The sequence below is a fragment of the Taeniopygia guttata genome, chromosome 1, assembly GCF_048771995.1.
Source record: "Taeniopygia guttata chromosome 1, bTaeGut7.mat, whole genome shotgun sequence".
NCBI classification, from domain to species: Eukaryota; Metazoa; Chordata; class Aves; order Passeriformes; family Estrildidae; genus Taeniopygia; species Taeniopygia guttata.
Window position 1 is genome coordinate 101,288,496 of NC_133024.1, and position 14,835 is coordinate 101,303,330.

General features: G+C 42.0%; 1 protein-coding gene across 9 annotated transcripts in view; it reads left to right on the forward strand.

Annotated features, from left to right (window-relative positions):
• Positions 1 to 312: 312 nt before the first annotated feature.
• The window catches only part of CNKSR2 (connector enhancer of kinase suppressor of Ras 2), a 204,120-nt gene continuing 189,597 nt past the window's right edge, over positions 313 to 14,835 (forward strand). For 3 of the 9 annotated variants that reach the window (XM_030282021.4, XM_072934511.1, XM_072934519.1), the window contains exon 1: positions 313 to 785. In XM_030282021.4, the coding sequence (XP_030137881.4) occupies positions 722 to 785 (64 nt within the window). In that variant the 5' untranslated portion in view covers positions 313 to 721. The remainder of the gene's footprint in view (positions 786 to 14,835) is intronic. The other 6 variants (XM_012569489.5, XM_012569486.5, XM_012569488.5 and 3 more) reach the window with 4 other exon arrangements.

The following is a 14,835-nucleotide window of genomic DNA, read 5'->3' on the forward strand; positions in this document are numbered from 1 at the left end:
GAGAAAAAAAATTTTACTTTTCCCGCCCACGCTGCGATGCTTAATTCAGGGAAAATAAAATCCAAGAGACCCAGAATCCAACAGACGCAGCTCGGTACCGCTGGCTGCGCTCCCCCGCTGCCCGGCCCGCCGGGAGCAGGTGCTCGGCGCTGCCGCCGCCCCAAGACCCCCCTCCCGCCGGCACCTTGCGAGTCATCCCGGCTCCCTCCCATCCCCCCGCCCCGGGCGGCCGTCGGGTGTCGCTTCCCATTTCACTTGGAGATATTTTCGGGTGGCAGGAGCCGCCTCGTCATTTCCGCCAGGAGAAAAAGACACCGGCGCGGCAGCCGCGGCCGCGGAGAGCCGCGGGAGCCGCTGGGCACGGGAGCGGGCAGAGCCGAGCCAGAGCTCGCCGCCGCCGCCGCCAAGGACCGACCTCTCGGCGGGGCCGCCGGCAGCCGCCGCTGCCCGCGGGTTCGCGGGGGCGGGAGGCGTCGGAGCGTGCCGCCCCCTTCTCCCCCTTCCTCCTCCTCCTCCCCCTCCCCGCCGGGCCGGCAACATGAACTGAAATCCCCAGAGAGACACAGAGGCGGCGAGCGAGCGGAGCGAAGGCAAGCAGGGATATAGCGGCTCTCTGCTCCCGCCGCCGGGATTCCGGGCAGCGCGGTCCCTCCGCCCCGCACAGCCTCGTCCCTCGCCCGGAGAGCGGCGGCCGCCCGAGCCCCGCGCCCCCGAGCCGCCCATGGCCCTCATCATGGAGCCCGTCAGTAAGTGGTCGCCGAGCCAGGTCGTCGACTGGATGAAAGGTGAGGAGCGGCGCCGGAGCCCCGCGGTGCCCTCTCCCATCACCCCCCACCCCCGCCCCGCAGGTGCGGGGAGCTCCGCGGCTTCCCCCGCGCCGGGATCCCGCCTCCTGGCAACGCCGGCTGCCCCCACGCTTTGGCTGGGGTGGGAAGGGAGGCGGGAGGCCGTCGGGGCCGCGTTGCTGGGGCCGGGGGCCGCCCTGCCCCCCTGCCCCGGGCTCAGAGCGGGGAAGGCGGCTGGCGGTCCCCGGCTGTCCACAGAGCCGGGGAGGGGGCCGGGGGCGGAGGCGAGGCTGTGCCCGGGGGAGCCCGGGGTGCTCCCGGGCGGCGACCGCGGTGTGGCGATGGAGCCGCCCCCCAGCAGCCGAGGGACGCGGGAACGGGTCCGGCTGCTCGCGGCGGGTGCGGCGCGAAACGCCTGCGAATCAAAGTTCAGCCGGACGTGAGGCGCTGGCCGGCTCGGGGGAGACCCGGCTCGGGGGAGACCCGGCTCGGGGGAGACCCGGCTCGGGGGAGACCCGGCTCGGGGGAGACCCGGCTCGGGGGAGACCCGGCTGGGGGAGACACGGCTGGGGGAGACACGGCTGGGGGAGACACAGCTGCGGCCTCCCCCGCGAGGAGGGGCCGAGGGGGCCCCGCGGGCGGCGGGGCCGGGGGCCGGTCCGCGCCCTCGGAGGTGCCGGGGCTCCCCCCGCTGCCGGGAAGCCGCCGCGCCGGGCGGGGCCTCCTCCGGCCGGGCCGGGGGCTCCGCGCCTCAGGCGGTCGCCGTCCCCTTCCCCGGGGCTGCACTTCAAGATCCGCGATTGAAGGGAGCGCGAACAGTCTGGGCTCTGGGCTGAGTGCGGTTGTTCCGCTGCTCCGCTTCTCCCGCTCCCCCTCACCTGTCCTTCCCTCAAATAAACTCTGATGGGAATAAAATTTGGAGCTTTTGGAAACGCTTTTCTTTTATTCTCTGTGTATGCCATTCTGACGGGGATTTAATGCTGTAATGTGAAAAAGTATTTTGTTGTGTGATTTTTGTGTGTGTGTGTGTGTGTGGTATTTTCGTATTACCTTTAAGTTAAGCTGCAGCTGTGTTTTGAATAAATCACCATCTAGTGTTATATATCTTTTTATAAAGATAGAATGACCGGATGGGTACAAGTTTTGAACAACTGCTACATTGTGGGAGTTCTTTATAACATGCTGTGTGCTACCAATGTGACAGTTTCATCATCCTTAAAATTTCAGGCATATAGCATATGTTTTCAGTTATTCAATACTGGCATTTACAGCTAGAGAGCTATAATTGTATTTAGTAACATACATAGTTTTGCAGTTTCGGAAGCATTCTCACTCTAGAGAATAATAATCTAAAAGAATGATGTAATAATTCATATCCTGAGAAATTAGTGAATATGGATAAAAAACTTGAAAGTGTTTTTTACAGCAATTTAGCTTCCAACATTTTAACTTCAAAATAAAAAGATTGTGTAGGATTTTTTTTCTAATCAGTGTCTGAGATACCTTCCCCATAATTTGGGGAATGCATGAAAACAATGAATTTGCAGACAATGCATTTTTAAAACACTTAAAAAATGTAGTAAATCATCTACTGTTCATAAATGACAGGTGAAGTGCATTGTATACTCAGCTTTTGTATTACATTATTATAAAATCAGTAATTTGAAAAGAACAGACTAAATGGTAGCATTAGAAATTGTGCTGCTGGATAAGGGTTTGTAGTTAGAAACCTGCGACTAATTCTCAGAGCTGCTGATCTTTTAGAAATAATCATGTAAACTTAAAAGAAGAATGGCAGTTATTGCAGTCATGGCCCCTTTCTGGAATACAAAGCCTGTTTTTTAGTGTTTAACCTGTTTTTTCCGGCCTGAATGTTTGATTGTTTCTCTGGAGGACTTTCATTTTTATGGAGTAAACGCATATATGTTGCTTCATGCTTCCATTTCTTCATTTTGTATTCTGTGCAGCACAGGAACTTTCACTTAGGTGGTGCAAGGAGATAAAGCACCTGCCTGTGACTGGCACTTTTGGAGGAAAAGCACCTAGGGAGCCACTCTAATTTCAAAAGTTGAGCCTGGAAAGGAGTATGACCAGTAGCTGGGGGCACGTTTGCTCCTGCCGGATGGGTCACACCTTGCTGAGTTTGTAGGAAGGATGGTAGTGGATAAGGGCAGGTGGTCTTTGCTGCAAGAACTTTGTTTCCCTTACTTATAATGTGTCGTGTTGCAAACATTGGTATTGAAATCCATGTGAAAAAATGTTCTTCTAATGCTTTAAGTGCTTTGTTTCCAGCAAATTCTGTTTCTGAAAGTTCCCAAAATAGCTTATTTGTGTTTTAAGAGGTACCCAAAACAAGTTTGATGAGTAAAACATGAATGTGCCTGTCATGAGAAGGGTGAAAGGAGTGTAATATTGGTCTTTGCATTAGCAGCAGTCAAGTCTGGTTGTATAAATTGCATTAAACTTTAAGATGTGAGAATATTTTGCTGACTTACTGGGGGTTATTTTATAGAATTATAAATGTTGAACTTGGTTTTAACCTTTTCCTTGAAGTAAGTGCCCTGCTATGTCATATGCCTGCGCAGAGCAGCTCTGTAAAGAGAATTCTTCCAAATAGATTTTGATGTTCAAAGCAAAATCTTCCCTGAAAAAGGAAAATCCTACTGTTCAACGTTGTTTACAGTTATCTGAAAGTAGGGGGAAATGAAACACTTTAGATTTTATTGTTCTCAGTGTTTTGTGATGGTCTTTTTGGTATGACCTGAACATTTGCAGTAAAAGGCCTCATCTGGAATTCTTTATTTAGGCAAAAGAACCATTACCTCAGTGGCATTTTGCTCAGTGTAGTGAAAAGCATTGGGCCTGAAATGACAAGATGTGAGAAATTAACGTGGGGAAAGTATAACTCAAAGGGGTTAGATAAAAGTGCCAATTTCTGTATAGGGAACAGACTCAAGGCTGGGTATTCATGGAATAAATGCAGTTTCTCCAGTATCCTTTCAGTTTTTAATTCCTCAACATGCACATTGTCTGTGGATCCTTTTAATGGCCTAATGCCAGTGCTGCTGAGCTACAAAGCTGTACCTGGAATTGGTTATACAAATAAATAACTATCTAAATTTTGACTGTGAAAATGCGTACAATAAGAAGTTGTGGACCAAAGTACCAGTTGAAACTTTGGAAATGAAAGGGACAAAGTGAGGGGAGCCTATGTCAGCATGTGAGTTTTGCAGTGTTTAAAGTGAACCCAGAAGAGTAACTGTCATAGAGCTGAAAAAAGCGTAGATGGATTAGCTCATCTCTCCCACAGGATGGCATATTGTACTAGGAGGATAAAATGAGTATTTAAATTGATTCAAACCATGTATTATTGTGCTTTTCATATATTTAGTACTAATTTTAAAGGTGCTGTATGGATCAGTGAGATGAAAGTGTGCCAGCCACCTCCTCTGGAGGACATGTGTGGATTCCACTGCTGAGTCTCAAGACGTTGACACTTTACAAAAGCAAGCGTTGTCAAACGTCATGGCTTTCACTCACTCAGGAGGGAACATGCCAAATGTATTTTAGGTTTCTGAGGTTCTGAGAACACTTAAAAGACACTCACTTACTTAACAAACATTAGGATGTTTTTGACTGATCTAACTTCTTTGGTCTGAGGTTATTGATGATTGCTGTATTTTGATAAGGGCTTGCTGCTTTTAACAATATTTGAATTTTAATTCCATACCAATCTCTCAATGGCAGAATCTGTTCCAAAAAGCAGTCCATCTAAAAAAAATCAATATTACTGTATCTAACAAAGCTTAAATATTTATTTTTTTGCTTGCTGAATGACAGCTCATAGGCCTTATATGAGGCTCATACAGTTTAAACTGTTGCAACAGTAGTAATACTCAAGAAGCTGACATCTGAGGCATGGGGTTGCCTTTAAAGGCTTCTAATGCTAAGGACTAGGGGCTTTTAACCTCTATAAAGTCTACTCTACCAGGGTTTAGAAGGATGTAGATATTTAGAAGGACTGGGGGGGAGAGAAGCAGAAATATGAACATGCTAGCAAAGTGAAAGCAGAGTACAAAAGTTCCCCATCTGTATGATTAAATATTGCATGGGTTTGAGAACTGTTTCTGTCTGCTGTTTGCGTGCTGAAATTCATGTCCATTTTCAGTGGCACGTGTGTTTGCAGAGTCATCATGGACTGCCAACAACTGTGCTCCACTTGGCGTAGTGGGAATTATGTGTTATTCATCAAGAAAATGTGAGTTTGTGGGAATGCTCTGACACTAAATACTCCAATACTTAATGATGATTTAAAAAAAGTATTTCCATGGGGATCCTCCTACTCCTGTTCGTGCATGTGCAGAGCCCTAGGGCTGCTTTGCAGCACCTGGGTTTTGCTGCAGTTCCTGAACCATCAGTTAGCAACAGGGAAGCTCATCAGTGAGGTCACAAATTCTGTCACAGCACTGGGATCTAGCAAATCAGTTCTGGCCTTAAAAAAAGTAAGGGTGAATCCTGCATTCAGGGTCGCTATCAGACCAACCTTGTTTTTGGCCATAGCTTTCTCTAAAGACTGAATTTAGGGGGAGCTTCTTCTGGAATGTAGGATAGACTACAGTCTTACAAAGGCATGTGAATACCTACTTTATGTTAAAGAGGAGGTGTGCTTCCACACATGTATGTGCCTCATTTAGTGCTTTCAATTTTGTCCATATTTTCTAGTTTTTCTTCTAGTGGTCTATTAAGTTAAAGATTCTTTCTTATGCTACTTCCCTTCGTGTTGATTTTGGCACGGCCCTTAAAAATTGTGTCTATTGGAAATAATGTGGAAAAGGCTGAGTTGTCTCAGGGAAAAAAATAGCTGGATGAGAGTATGAAAAACACTTGGATTCTGAAACTTCAATTCCTTGTCAAGTGTGGTGTGTGTAGGTGACTGATGAGAGTCAGAATAGTCATCAACTTAATAGTCATTGCTAAGTGCCATATGTGGAATAGATCAGACATTTTCCAACTTGTCCGCATTAAACCACTATTTTCTTTCTCCAATGTAAAGCAAACTAAAATTTTACAGTATCGGAGGGTACATGTAGTACTCCATTAGCTTTGAAGTGATGCTATTAAATGGATTTATGACTTACTGTAATGTCTAGCAAAAAAATATGAAATAATGCCATAGCTGGAGTTTATTTTTGATGAGCGCACAGCCTCTTTAATTTATGGATAGTTACTCTGTAAGAAAGTAACAAAAATTTTAGTCAGACAAAGTGGGGGACTTTCTGGGGAAGGAAGTTTTTATACAAAGACAAGTAGTCAAGAGTCAGACTGCACTGTTCCAAACTTTAGTTTAAAGGACTTCAGCTTTAAAACTATATTGAAAGCAGTGCTGGAAGATCTCTTTCCCTCTAGGTTGTTTATTTTTCCTGTGGATCTCTCACTTTTTGCTTGCCCTTCTGACATTAGGAGTTTTAGCAGTATCAATGGCCACCACATCAATCACGATGATGTCTTTTATAGCATCTTTGTTTGTGATTAGAAAACCTCTCTTGCCATTGTTTATCAGCAGAAAATGAAACTGCAATTGCAACTGGGATGTGTCAAAGCCTAACAGCCGGGTGTTGCCATAGCAAAGGCAATGTTACATAAGCAGCCACTCTGCAAATAATTCATGCAGCCAAATTTTAAGCATAACATCAGAATTCATTTCTAAATTTATGATCTTTTTAGGAGGGAGCTTTCCTAGATGAGGTCATTTCAGTTGCTACTGAAAGTGATATGCTTAGTTGTGAAGCTCTTTTAGCACTGCCCATTTACACCTTTATTTTGTTTGAACATATTGTTCTATTTCTGGAACATCTGTTAGTTTAAATATGGCCTCACAATATGTTTTCTCAAGTGGTTTTTTGCAACAGTTTGGTAAAGCTCTGTATTTTGATCTTACTCAAATTTATTTGCACAATGCAGTATTAAACCAAGCAATTTACAAATGCCTTTTCTGGTTAATGGGTGTCAAGAATTTTGCAAGGCAGCAATATAAACCAGATCACTTTTCAGATGAGAGGATTGAAATATATATACAGATGTATTTTTAGAATTTTTGCAAGTAGTTGTCTTTAAGCACTCCAACAATAATAACCCAGGCAATTTTATCTTCTAAACCCCAAATTGACAAATGGTCTAGCCTTTCTGTCTGATCTGCAGAAGTGTGGATAACCATTTAATCTCAGTTAAGTTGCTGTAGCTTTTGATTGTACTGTGTTTCCCAGAGACAAGTAGTAATATTTGTTACCATTTTCCAGAGGAATAAGGAGAAGCCGTTTTCTGAGAAATTCCTGAGAAATGCCAAATTAATTTTTCTTATGCAAAGGGAGTCCAGCACTGTCTATAGCCAGTCATTTTATAGTACTGGAGGCTTAAAAATCTACCCCATTTTGTGCTACTTATCTGCCACATAATATTATCTTGAAGAAAATAGCTGTGGATGTCATCTTGTAGGATGTTTGGCATTTCTAGCTTATCCTTTAAGTAGAAATTTAGGGCACTTGGTACCTCAGATGAAGTGGCTAGAACAGTAATTTCAAAGTGTTTGGCTTTACATGATTAACATCTGCTACAGTACCATATGGTGGGAATTTCCAAGTAAACTATTAATTAATATTGGAGTGCACCAGAGTAAGCCTTAATTAAACGATATTCAGCTTAAGTGTGTTATTTTAATATAGTCAGTTGCTGTACTTTTGTACTGTTGTGTGAAGAAGAGGGGGAAATGTTGATGAGAATTATTTGAACCTTTGAATTGAAGGTTCAAGTGGCTTTTAAAATAAATGGTTTAGGACTCACATTGGCCGCAAGCATCCATTGATTTAAGTGGAACAGGGTCTATATTTGGTGATGTTGAGTTGTGCTTTGTGAATGCTTTGGTGACTCCTCTGCTAAGATTTAACTGGTGTGGGGTATGGGTGGTCAGAGGGGTCCAGCAGAGCTGCATGAGCCATTTTCACAGAGCTTCGATATTGCTGATGGGGCCGTGCCTTTGCCACTTGGTCTGTAGCACTGGTGGAATGATACATTCTTGTGTGAGCTGGCCAAAATAGTCTGGAGGAGTGTTGGGGTGGCAGCTAAGGTTGTTCATGAGTGTGGGTAATGCTGGGACCACTCCTTGGCCTCTAGTATTTGGGAGGATGAGCATACCCATATATAGAGCTGAGCAGCTGGCAGGCTCACCTCTAAAGGGTTTTTTCCTCCCACAGGGAATGATTGTCAGCTGTAAAGAAGTTGATAACATTACGAGTTTTGTTAAGATATAGAATTTATTTTTAGTTTGGCCAGATCCACCAGTTGCCAGTAGCTACAGCTGTAAATGATGTATTTTTAAATATGTATTTTTTTCCTTGTTTCTCTTCCTTCTTTATGTCCTTTCTCTCCTGATAATCTTCACATCAATAAGAACGTGAGGAAATCCTTCCTCTGCGTATTGAGGCCAGGTAAATATAGGTGGGATGTGCCAGTGTTGACTGAATAATTCACTAGATGGCATTCTTCCCTCTGAGTCAACACTGAAACCCTTCATGGGAATGACCAGAGAACTGAGTCATTTTAGTGAGATGCCAACCTGAAATCTTGACCAGGTGTGGTTGCTGAAGGCTTGCTTCATAGTGGTGGGAGAATTAGCTGCAGCATGCTAATTAAATTCCATGTTAATAATTAAAATCTTTGTAACTGGATTCCCCTCATTGATATCCATTACTGACATGCACCTGCCTTACTTTAATTGCTTTGTAGTTGTGTTGGTTACTTTTGTGTAGTTGGTAGTTTGATTTGCAAGGCGCACTGATGTTCTTGTCCTTGCTTTGTTTCACATTTTTCTCTTTGAAGAAATATCAGTAGAGGGATCTGCTGAACACAAAGTAGAAGTTGCTCTCTATAAAAAAAATCTTGGGTTGTGTACCCTCAACAGTTGTGAAGCTGCACTTGTCCTGCTTTATGTATGTCTTTTAAACACCAAAAAATAACAATTCTCTTCTTTCTTCTTCACTTTGAGTGAAGTGTGACTGGAGACTTTTTTGTGAGCTATCCAAGAAGTACCTTCTTGAGTGTTCAGCATTGGCTGACTTCTGTCTGTCTTGTTTATTGTTGCTTTATCATCATGGATAGAACCATGTGCCCTTTTTCTCCATTTCTCTTCAGAGATCAAGAATGGCTGGTTTTGGTAGACTTTATTTTATTAGAACTAATATGAAAAGAATCCAAACCAAATGTGTTAGTCTGTTTTTATTTTGGTAGTTCACTTCTACTTGTTTCTAAAATTTTCTATAAATGCAGGATGACAAAAGCAGTCCTTACTGCTTTTCAAGAGGTGTTAATTATTTCAAATGTTGCAGTCTTCAAGTATTTTCAAAAAATGTATATGCTAGTTTAACCTAGAATGTGGAGGCTTAATGTGTCTTAAATTTCTTTTAATGTTTTTGGATGTAGTATTGAGTATTGTGCCCCACAAGTCCTCTTGAAAATATCACCAGTCTGTAATTTCACTGTTGGATACTGGACTTTAAAAGCAGATGTAGTTTTTGTTGCTTCAGTTATTATTTCATTGTATATTTTAAACTGACCCCTGATCTTAGCTGTTTAATGAAGTCTGGGGTCAGAATCCTATTTCTGGAGTCCTGATAACTGAGTCCAAGAGCACAGTGTAGTGTCAGTAATTTGTCATGCTCTGCATGTGGATTTGACAGAGGTTTAGCCTGGAAGTGTAATCGTTCCACATAAAAAAATTCCATATAAGTGTCAATCTGAACATTTGAAGGACATAGGACAGATTATCATTAGAAAAATATGACAGGACTCCTTGAGAGCAAGTAAACTAATTTTTGAAAAGAACTGGATAGTCTTTAAAGGACTGTTTTAATAATGAGTGCTTTAGCAAACTTCATTACTGAGAGCATTTGGATACCTAATGAGTTATAGTGAGGCTATTGTTTGCAACTATAGAAAGTATAATGATGTATATGTAATAATGAAGTTTCTGTATTTCCTATGATTACCATGTTTCTTGTTGGTTTGATAGGATTTTTTGGATGTGTTTTTTGTTGTTCTTGTGTTTTTTTTTTTCATAAATTGGTTTTGGTGTTCCTGATGTACCTTGGCTTGAATGAGACAGCTGAAGAGTAGTGGCAATGAAGAAGTGGTAGCCATCTCACAGAATCATAGAATTGTTTGGATTGACAGGGACCTCTGGAGATAATCCTGTCCAACCCCCCTGCCAAGGCAGGGTCACCTGAACCAGGTGACAGGAGAATGTGTCCAGCTGGGTTTTGGATATCTCCAGAGAGGGAGATTCCACAACCTCCTTGGGCACCCTGTTCCAGTGCTCTGCCACCCTCAATGTAAAGAAGTTTTTCCTCATGTTAAGGTGGAACTTTCTGTGTTTTAGTTTATGGGCATTGCTTCTTGTCCTGTTGCTGGGCACTATTGAAAGCAGTCTGGCACCATTTTCTTGGCCCCCATCTCCCTTATGGAAATGTCAGTATTTGAAAATGGTCTTGACCGTTTACCAGTCTGAGGTCTTGAGAAACAACAAAACAAAAATTACTTTTCTGTGAAAATCCCATGTACTGGGTAGGTAGTATTTGCTAGATTAACAAAAGATTAAATCTATTGCAGAGGTCTAAAGGTAATTTCTTTTCAGTTACTAAAATTCTACAGAGTTAGTTTTACAAAGAGCTCACCAGTATTTCGGTTGATCTGTCTTGGGCAGTAAAACTCTTTCCTGTTATTTATTTGGGCATCATCTAGTTTCTCTCTTCCATCTTATCTGTTGTTGATCAGCTCACTGTAAGCTGTGCTGAACTGTCCAATTATAAATTGGAGGTAACTAATGCTAATGAGCTATGAATGATTAAACCTAAACAGCCTGGGCAATTAATGCCCGCCTCTGTTACCAGGGGTTTCATGGGTTGCCTTCCAAAGTGGGCTGCAGTGGTGTGCTGTAGGTGACTGCCTGGCCATCCAGCTGCTGTGACTGTGGGACAGAGGCTTGAGTCTGCAGAACAGCATGTCCTGAATGTTTTCCACCTCTGCAGATCCGAGCAAATTCCTCTTTAGAGAAATGAGTGCTCTGTTTAATAGAATAACTGAAAATAGAACTTGAATATGTGACAGGTCCCTTCAAAAACCCAAAAAAGTTTGTTTTCTAGTTCAAGAGAAGGTAAAGCCGAATACAAACTTTGCTGTCCCCTCCATTATTAAAAAAATATTTTAAAGACATTTACTTTACAAAACATTTGTTTTTCAGTTGACAGTATATTGTAGTCTGTGGTGGGAATGATGATGTTTTAGATTCAAAGGGAAAATGAACATCTTATAACTCTTCATTTGTGCATGTACGAAGTCAGGATGAAATAAGACCTAGAAACTGTAATATTTCATTAGATTTTCTAGATTTCTTTATGTTCAGCAATGTGGTGTAGGTAATTGACTTGTGTTTATCCTAAGAACCAAAAATATAAACTCTAAGCCTTTCCCCTCTTGCTTCATGCTCTCAAATACTATGAGGAGTTTCCTGCAGAATACTGTTTTGATAAATCTTACTAAATCAAACTTCAAGAACTACAATGAACCTCTGAAGGCAAAGATTGATGTGTGTTGGGGTTTAGTCTGAATCAATGGCAAAATTGTTTATAAAGTTACAAATTTATCTAATTTTCTTTTGATAGAGTCTTTGAAAGTTATAGCAGGTCACAAACTTGTAACTCAAAGTTTTTGAGTTCAAAGTATCTCAGTAATGTCAAATGTTAGGCCTGTACTCACTAGAAGGAAAGTGGTGTCCAGTTTACAGTAATTCAAAACTGGGCCTAGAAGTAGCTTTTTGGTGGTGTGATTTTGGTGTTTAAATCTAAAGAGGTAGTTTTTAAAATTTTTGTTTGTTTGCTTTTGTTTTTTTGGGTTTTTTTGTTGGTATTTTTTTTTTTTATGCTCACTGTTTTAGGATGTTTTTGTCACTGTGGAACTACTCAAAATAATAAATAGTTTAATAGTGAAATTATGCCATGAGTGTTGAGAAGAATAAATCCTTATTGCTTGTGTAGAAGAGCATGCCCTTCTTAAGTGGAATCAAACACACTAAGAACAATTGGCTTGAGCTTTTGATGAGTTCTTAAATATGCTTCGTTCAAAGTTATTATCATATGACAGATAGAGAGTAAGCTAGCTATGAATTCAGAGAGGTTGGATACAATCAGGTATAAAGAACTGTCTGTCTGATTGTTTTTAGGGATTTTTTTACCCTTTTTTCCCCCTTCCCTTAATGGCTTTTTGCTGTGACATATGTGACTTAATATTTGAGTTTGCTCTGTGCACTCTAATCCAATTCCTTTGTTTAGTCAAATGACTGTTTTTTGTTTTGTTCTGAATTTTAGCTATTGGTTTCTGCATTAAATGTGCATATTTAATTAGGATATGTTATTAAAGATTACATTCTCACAATGGGATATGTGCCAGCTCATGAAATGAAGTCATGCTTGTCAGGAGATAGTAAATAATAAGCTTAGGAAGGTTTAAAAGATGTGTCTTGCAAAACATTACCCCCGTAATGAGTGCAAAGTGGCAACAGCACATAAATATCAATTGTTTTTCTCCAGTGGAGCCGTTTAGCCGTTTAAATATGAGTTTGCATAATTTGAATTAAATTTTCTTATACCATTTTAATGAAACAAGCAAGAAGAGATGTTTGTCTTTTCAGAAACCAGTTTCCCATCCCAGAACAATGGCTTCTTTTGAATTGAAGGGGAGCAATCCAGCATTCATGCAATATCTTGTAATCTCTGTTCACAAAACCACTTTTAGAAATAAGAAACTGCTGTCCAGTGAATCCAGTGAATCCATTTAGCTGCAAGGATGTGTCTTGGGTTCCCAGCTTTGCTTCCAGGACTGTCTACATTTTGTTCTTTATTTTACCCAGAATCTTGTAATAATTGTGAGTGCAAGGCTTGGGAGCTTAAGGTTCCGTGTGCTCTTAAATGCCTTGAGCATCCTGGCTGGTGTGCCCAGGGTGGCATTGGCAACAACAGGATCTGGAGGCAAGGATGTGTCTGTCTCCATCCTAACTTGATCAGACAGAACTGCCTGCAATCATGCCCTGTGATCTTAAATTCAGGCATCTAATTTCTGTCTCCAAGTGCCTGAGTCTCTCTCCTTGGGCCTGGGCAGACTAAGTCTTCTCTAATAATATGTGCAGTGGGCTTTCTGCTGATGTTTTTGATGTTGCCCCTGGTGCTTTTGTGAAAAGGAGCAGCTGGCACAGCCCTTCTTTGGGTTGCTCCTCCAGCCCGAAGCGGAGGGGAAGATGGGAACCTTATGTTGGAATGCAGTTGTATGATGTGGAAAGCAGAGTCCCTTAAGTGAAGTGGAGAAAAAAGGTCTATGCATACACACATATTCTTAGTCATTTTGGCCAATGCACAAAACATTGGTACTCAATACTGGAGGGACTTAGGATATCCTACAATGAATTTTGCATGAAACTCTTATCCCAAGTGTCTGAAAAAAATTACAAGAAATGGTCCTTTTTACTGTTGAATTTTTTTTCTCTGTGCTGCTGGACGCCCTTTATTGCTGGCATTTCTGGGGAGTTACCGGTGTTTAAGTAGCAGGAGCAGGGGCTGCTCATCACCTGCTAGTTGGGTCATACTGCTGTGGTTCCTCCTTGTTATAGAGGAGGGAGAATGTTTGGTGTCTTATGTCATCATCAGTTTTGGTGCACTGAAGCATTTCTAACTGACTGTCTGCTTTTTTTAATGAAAGAAATTTGTCTTGTAACAGCTTTATATGCCCAGCTAATTAAAACCACTGTTATATTACTTGCCATGTATCCTCTTTGTTAGGCAGAAATTGTTTGCACTTTGACAGATTCATTTGTTGTTGATATTAGTTTTGTAGGATGCTGCTGTCTCAGACTTGTATAACTTAGAAATAATAAGGTGTTTTAAATACTGGCAAATACAAAGTTTTGTTAATCATTAACACAGGAAACATTTTCAGTCTTGTTTAGGTTCATAAGAAATGTTTTGTTCTGCCTTTGTGAATGCCTCTGCCTTATGTTGAGACTAAGTTGAATGACCTTTAGTTTTATACATGAAGCTTGGGAATGTGTTTTAAATAAAGAAATGGTTACAATGCCATAATCCTTTTCTATGAACCTTTTTAAAAGGAAAGATGCTCTTTTTTAGTGAAGAGGCAGGATTGTCTATTCTTTCTCAGGTGCTGGTGGTGGCTGATACCTTTCAAATTACTGGAGGCCTTGGATGTTTGTTCTGTGGTATCCTTATTGCAGAGCTCCCATTTCTTCTGCACGAATCTGAGCATGCACAGGTGGGACTCAAAGACTGCTGTGCTGCCTGTCACTCCTGATTTTAGGCTGGAGGTCTGAGGAGCTTCACTCACCTGGGAAGACTGAGCCACCTCCTAAACAAACCATACTTTTCCTCCTATCCTTTGCCAAAAGCTGTGGGGTGGATTGAGGATTAACAACCTCATTACTTTTATCCCTGCTGTTAAGCAGTCCCTTATAAAGTTTTTTGGTGGTCAGATGATGCAGATTCTTTAGCACACTGAAAAGTAAAAAAGTCATTATTAGTGGCTTAAAATTTCACACATGAGGTTTCTGTTCTGTTTATTGTTGGCTGAACAAGTTGGATTCTTTCTGTAAGTACAGAAGTCTTAAAAATTAAGACCAACCACCCCCACCTGCCCAAAAGTAAGGGATGGGGAGGGCTTAAGTGAGCACCTCTGTTCATCCCTGAGTAAAGAGGATGTTGCAGCCTGAATGGCACCAGACAAGGTGAAGTAAATAATTGTGTAGGTTATTTGGAGGAAGAGATCTGGTCACCCAGTGGTAATTGCTCATACTTCTGGCTGAGCAGTAGAAGCCATCACATTTTGCCATCTAGTTCACCATTATTCTGAATGTAGGAGAGAAGAGACTGTTTGTAAATCATAACCCACTATGTTGTAAGAGGCCTGGTAGCAGAAACCAACTGAATGGGTGCCTCTTGTCTTG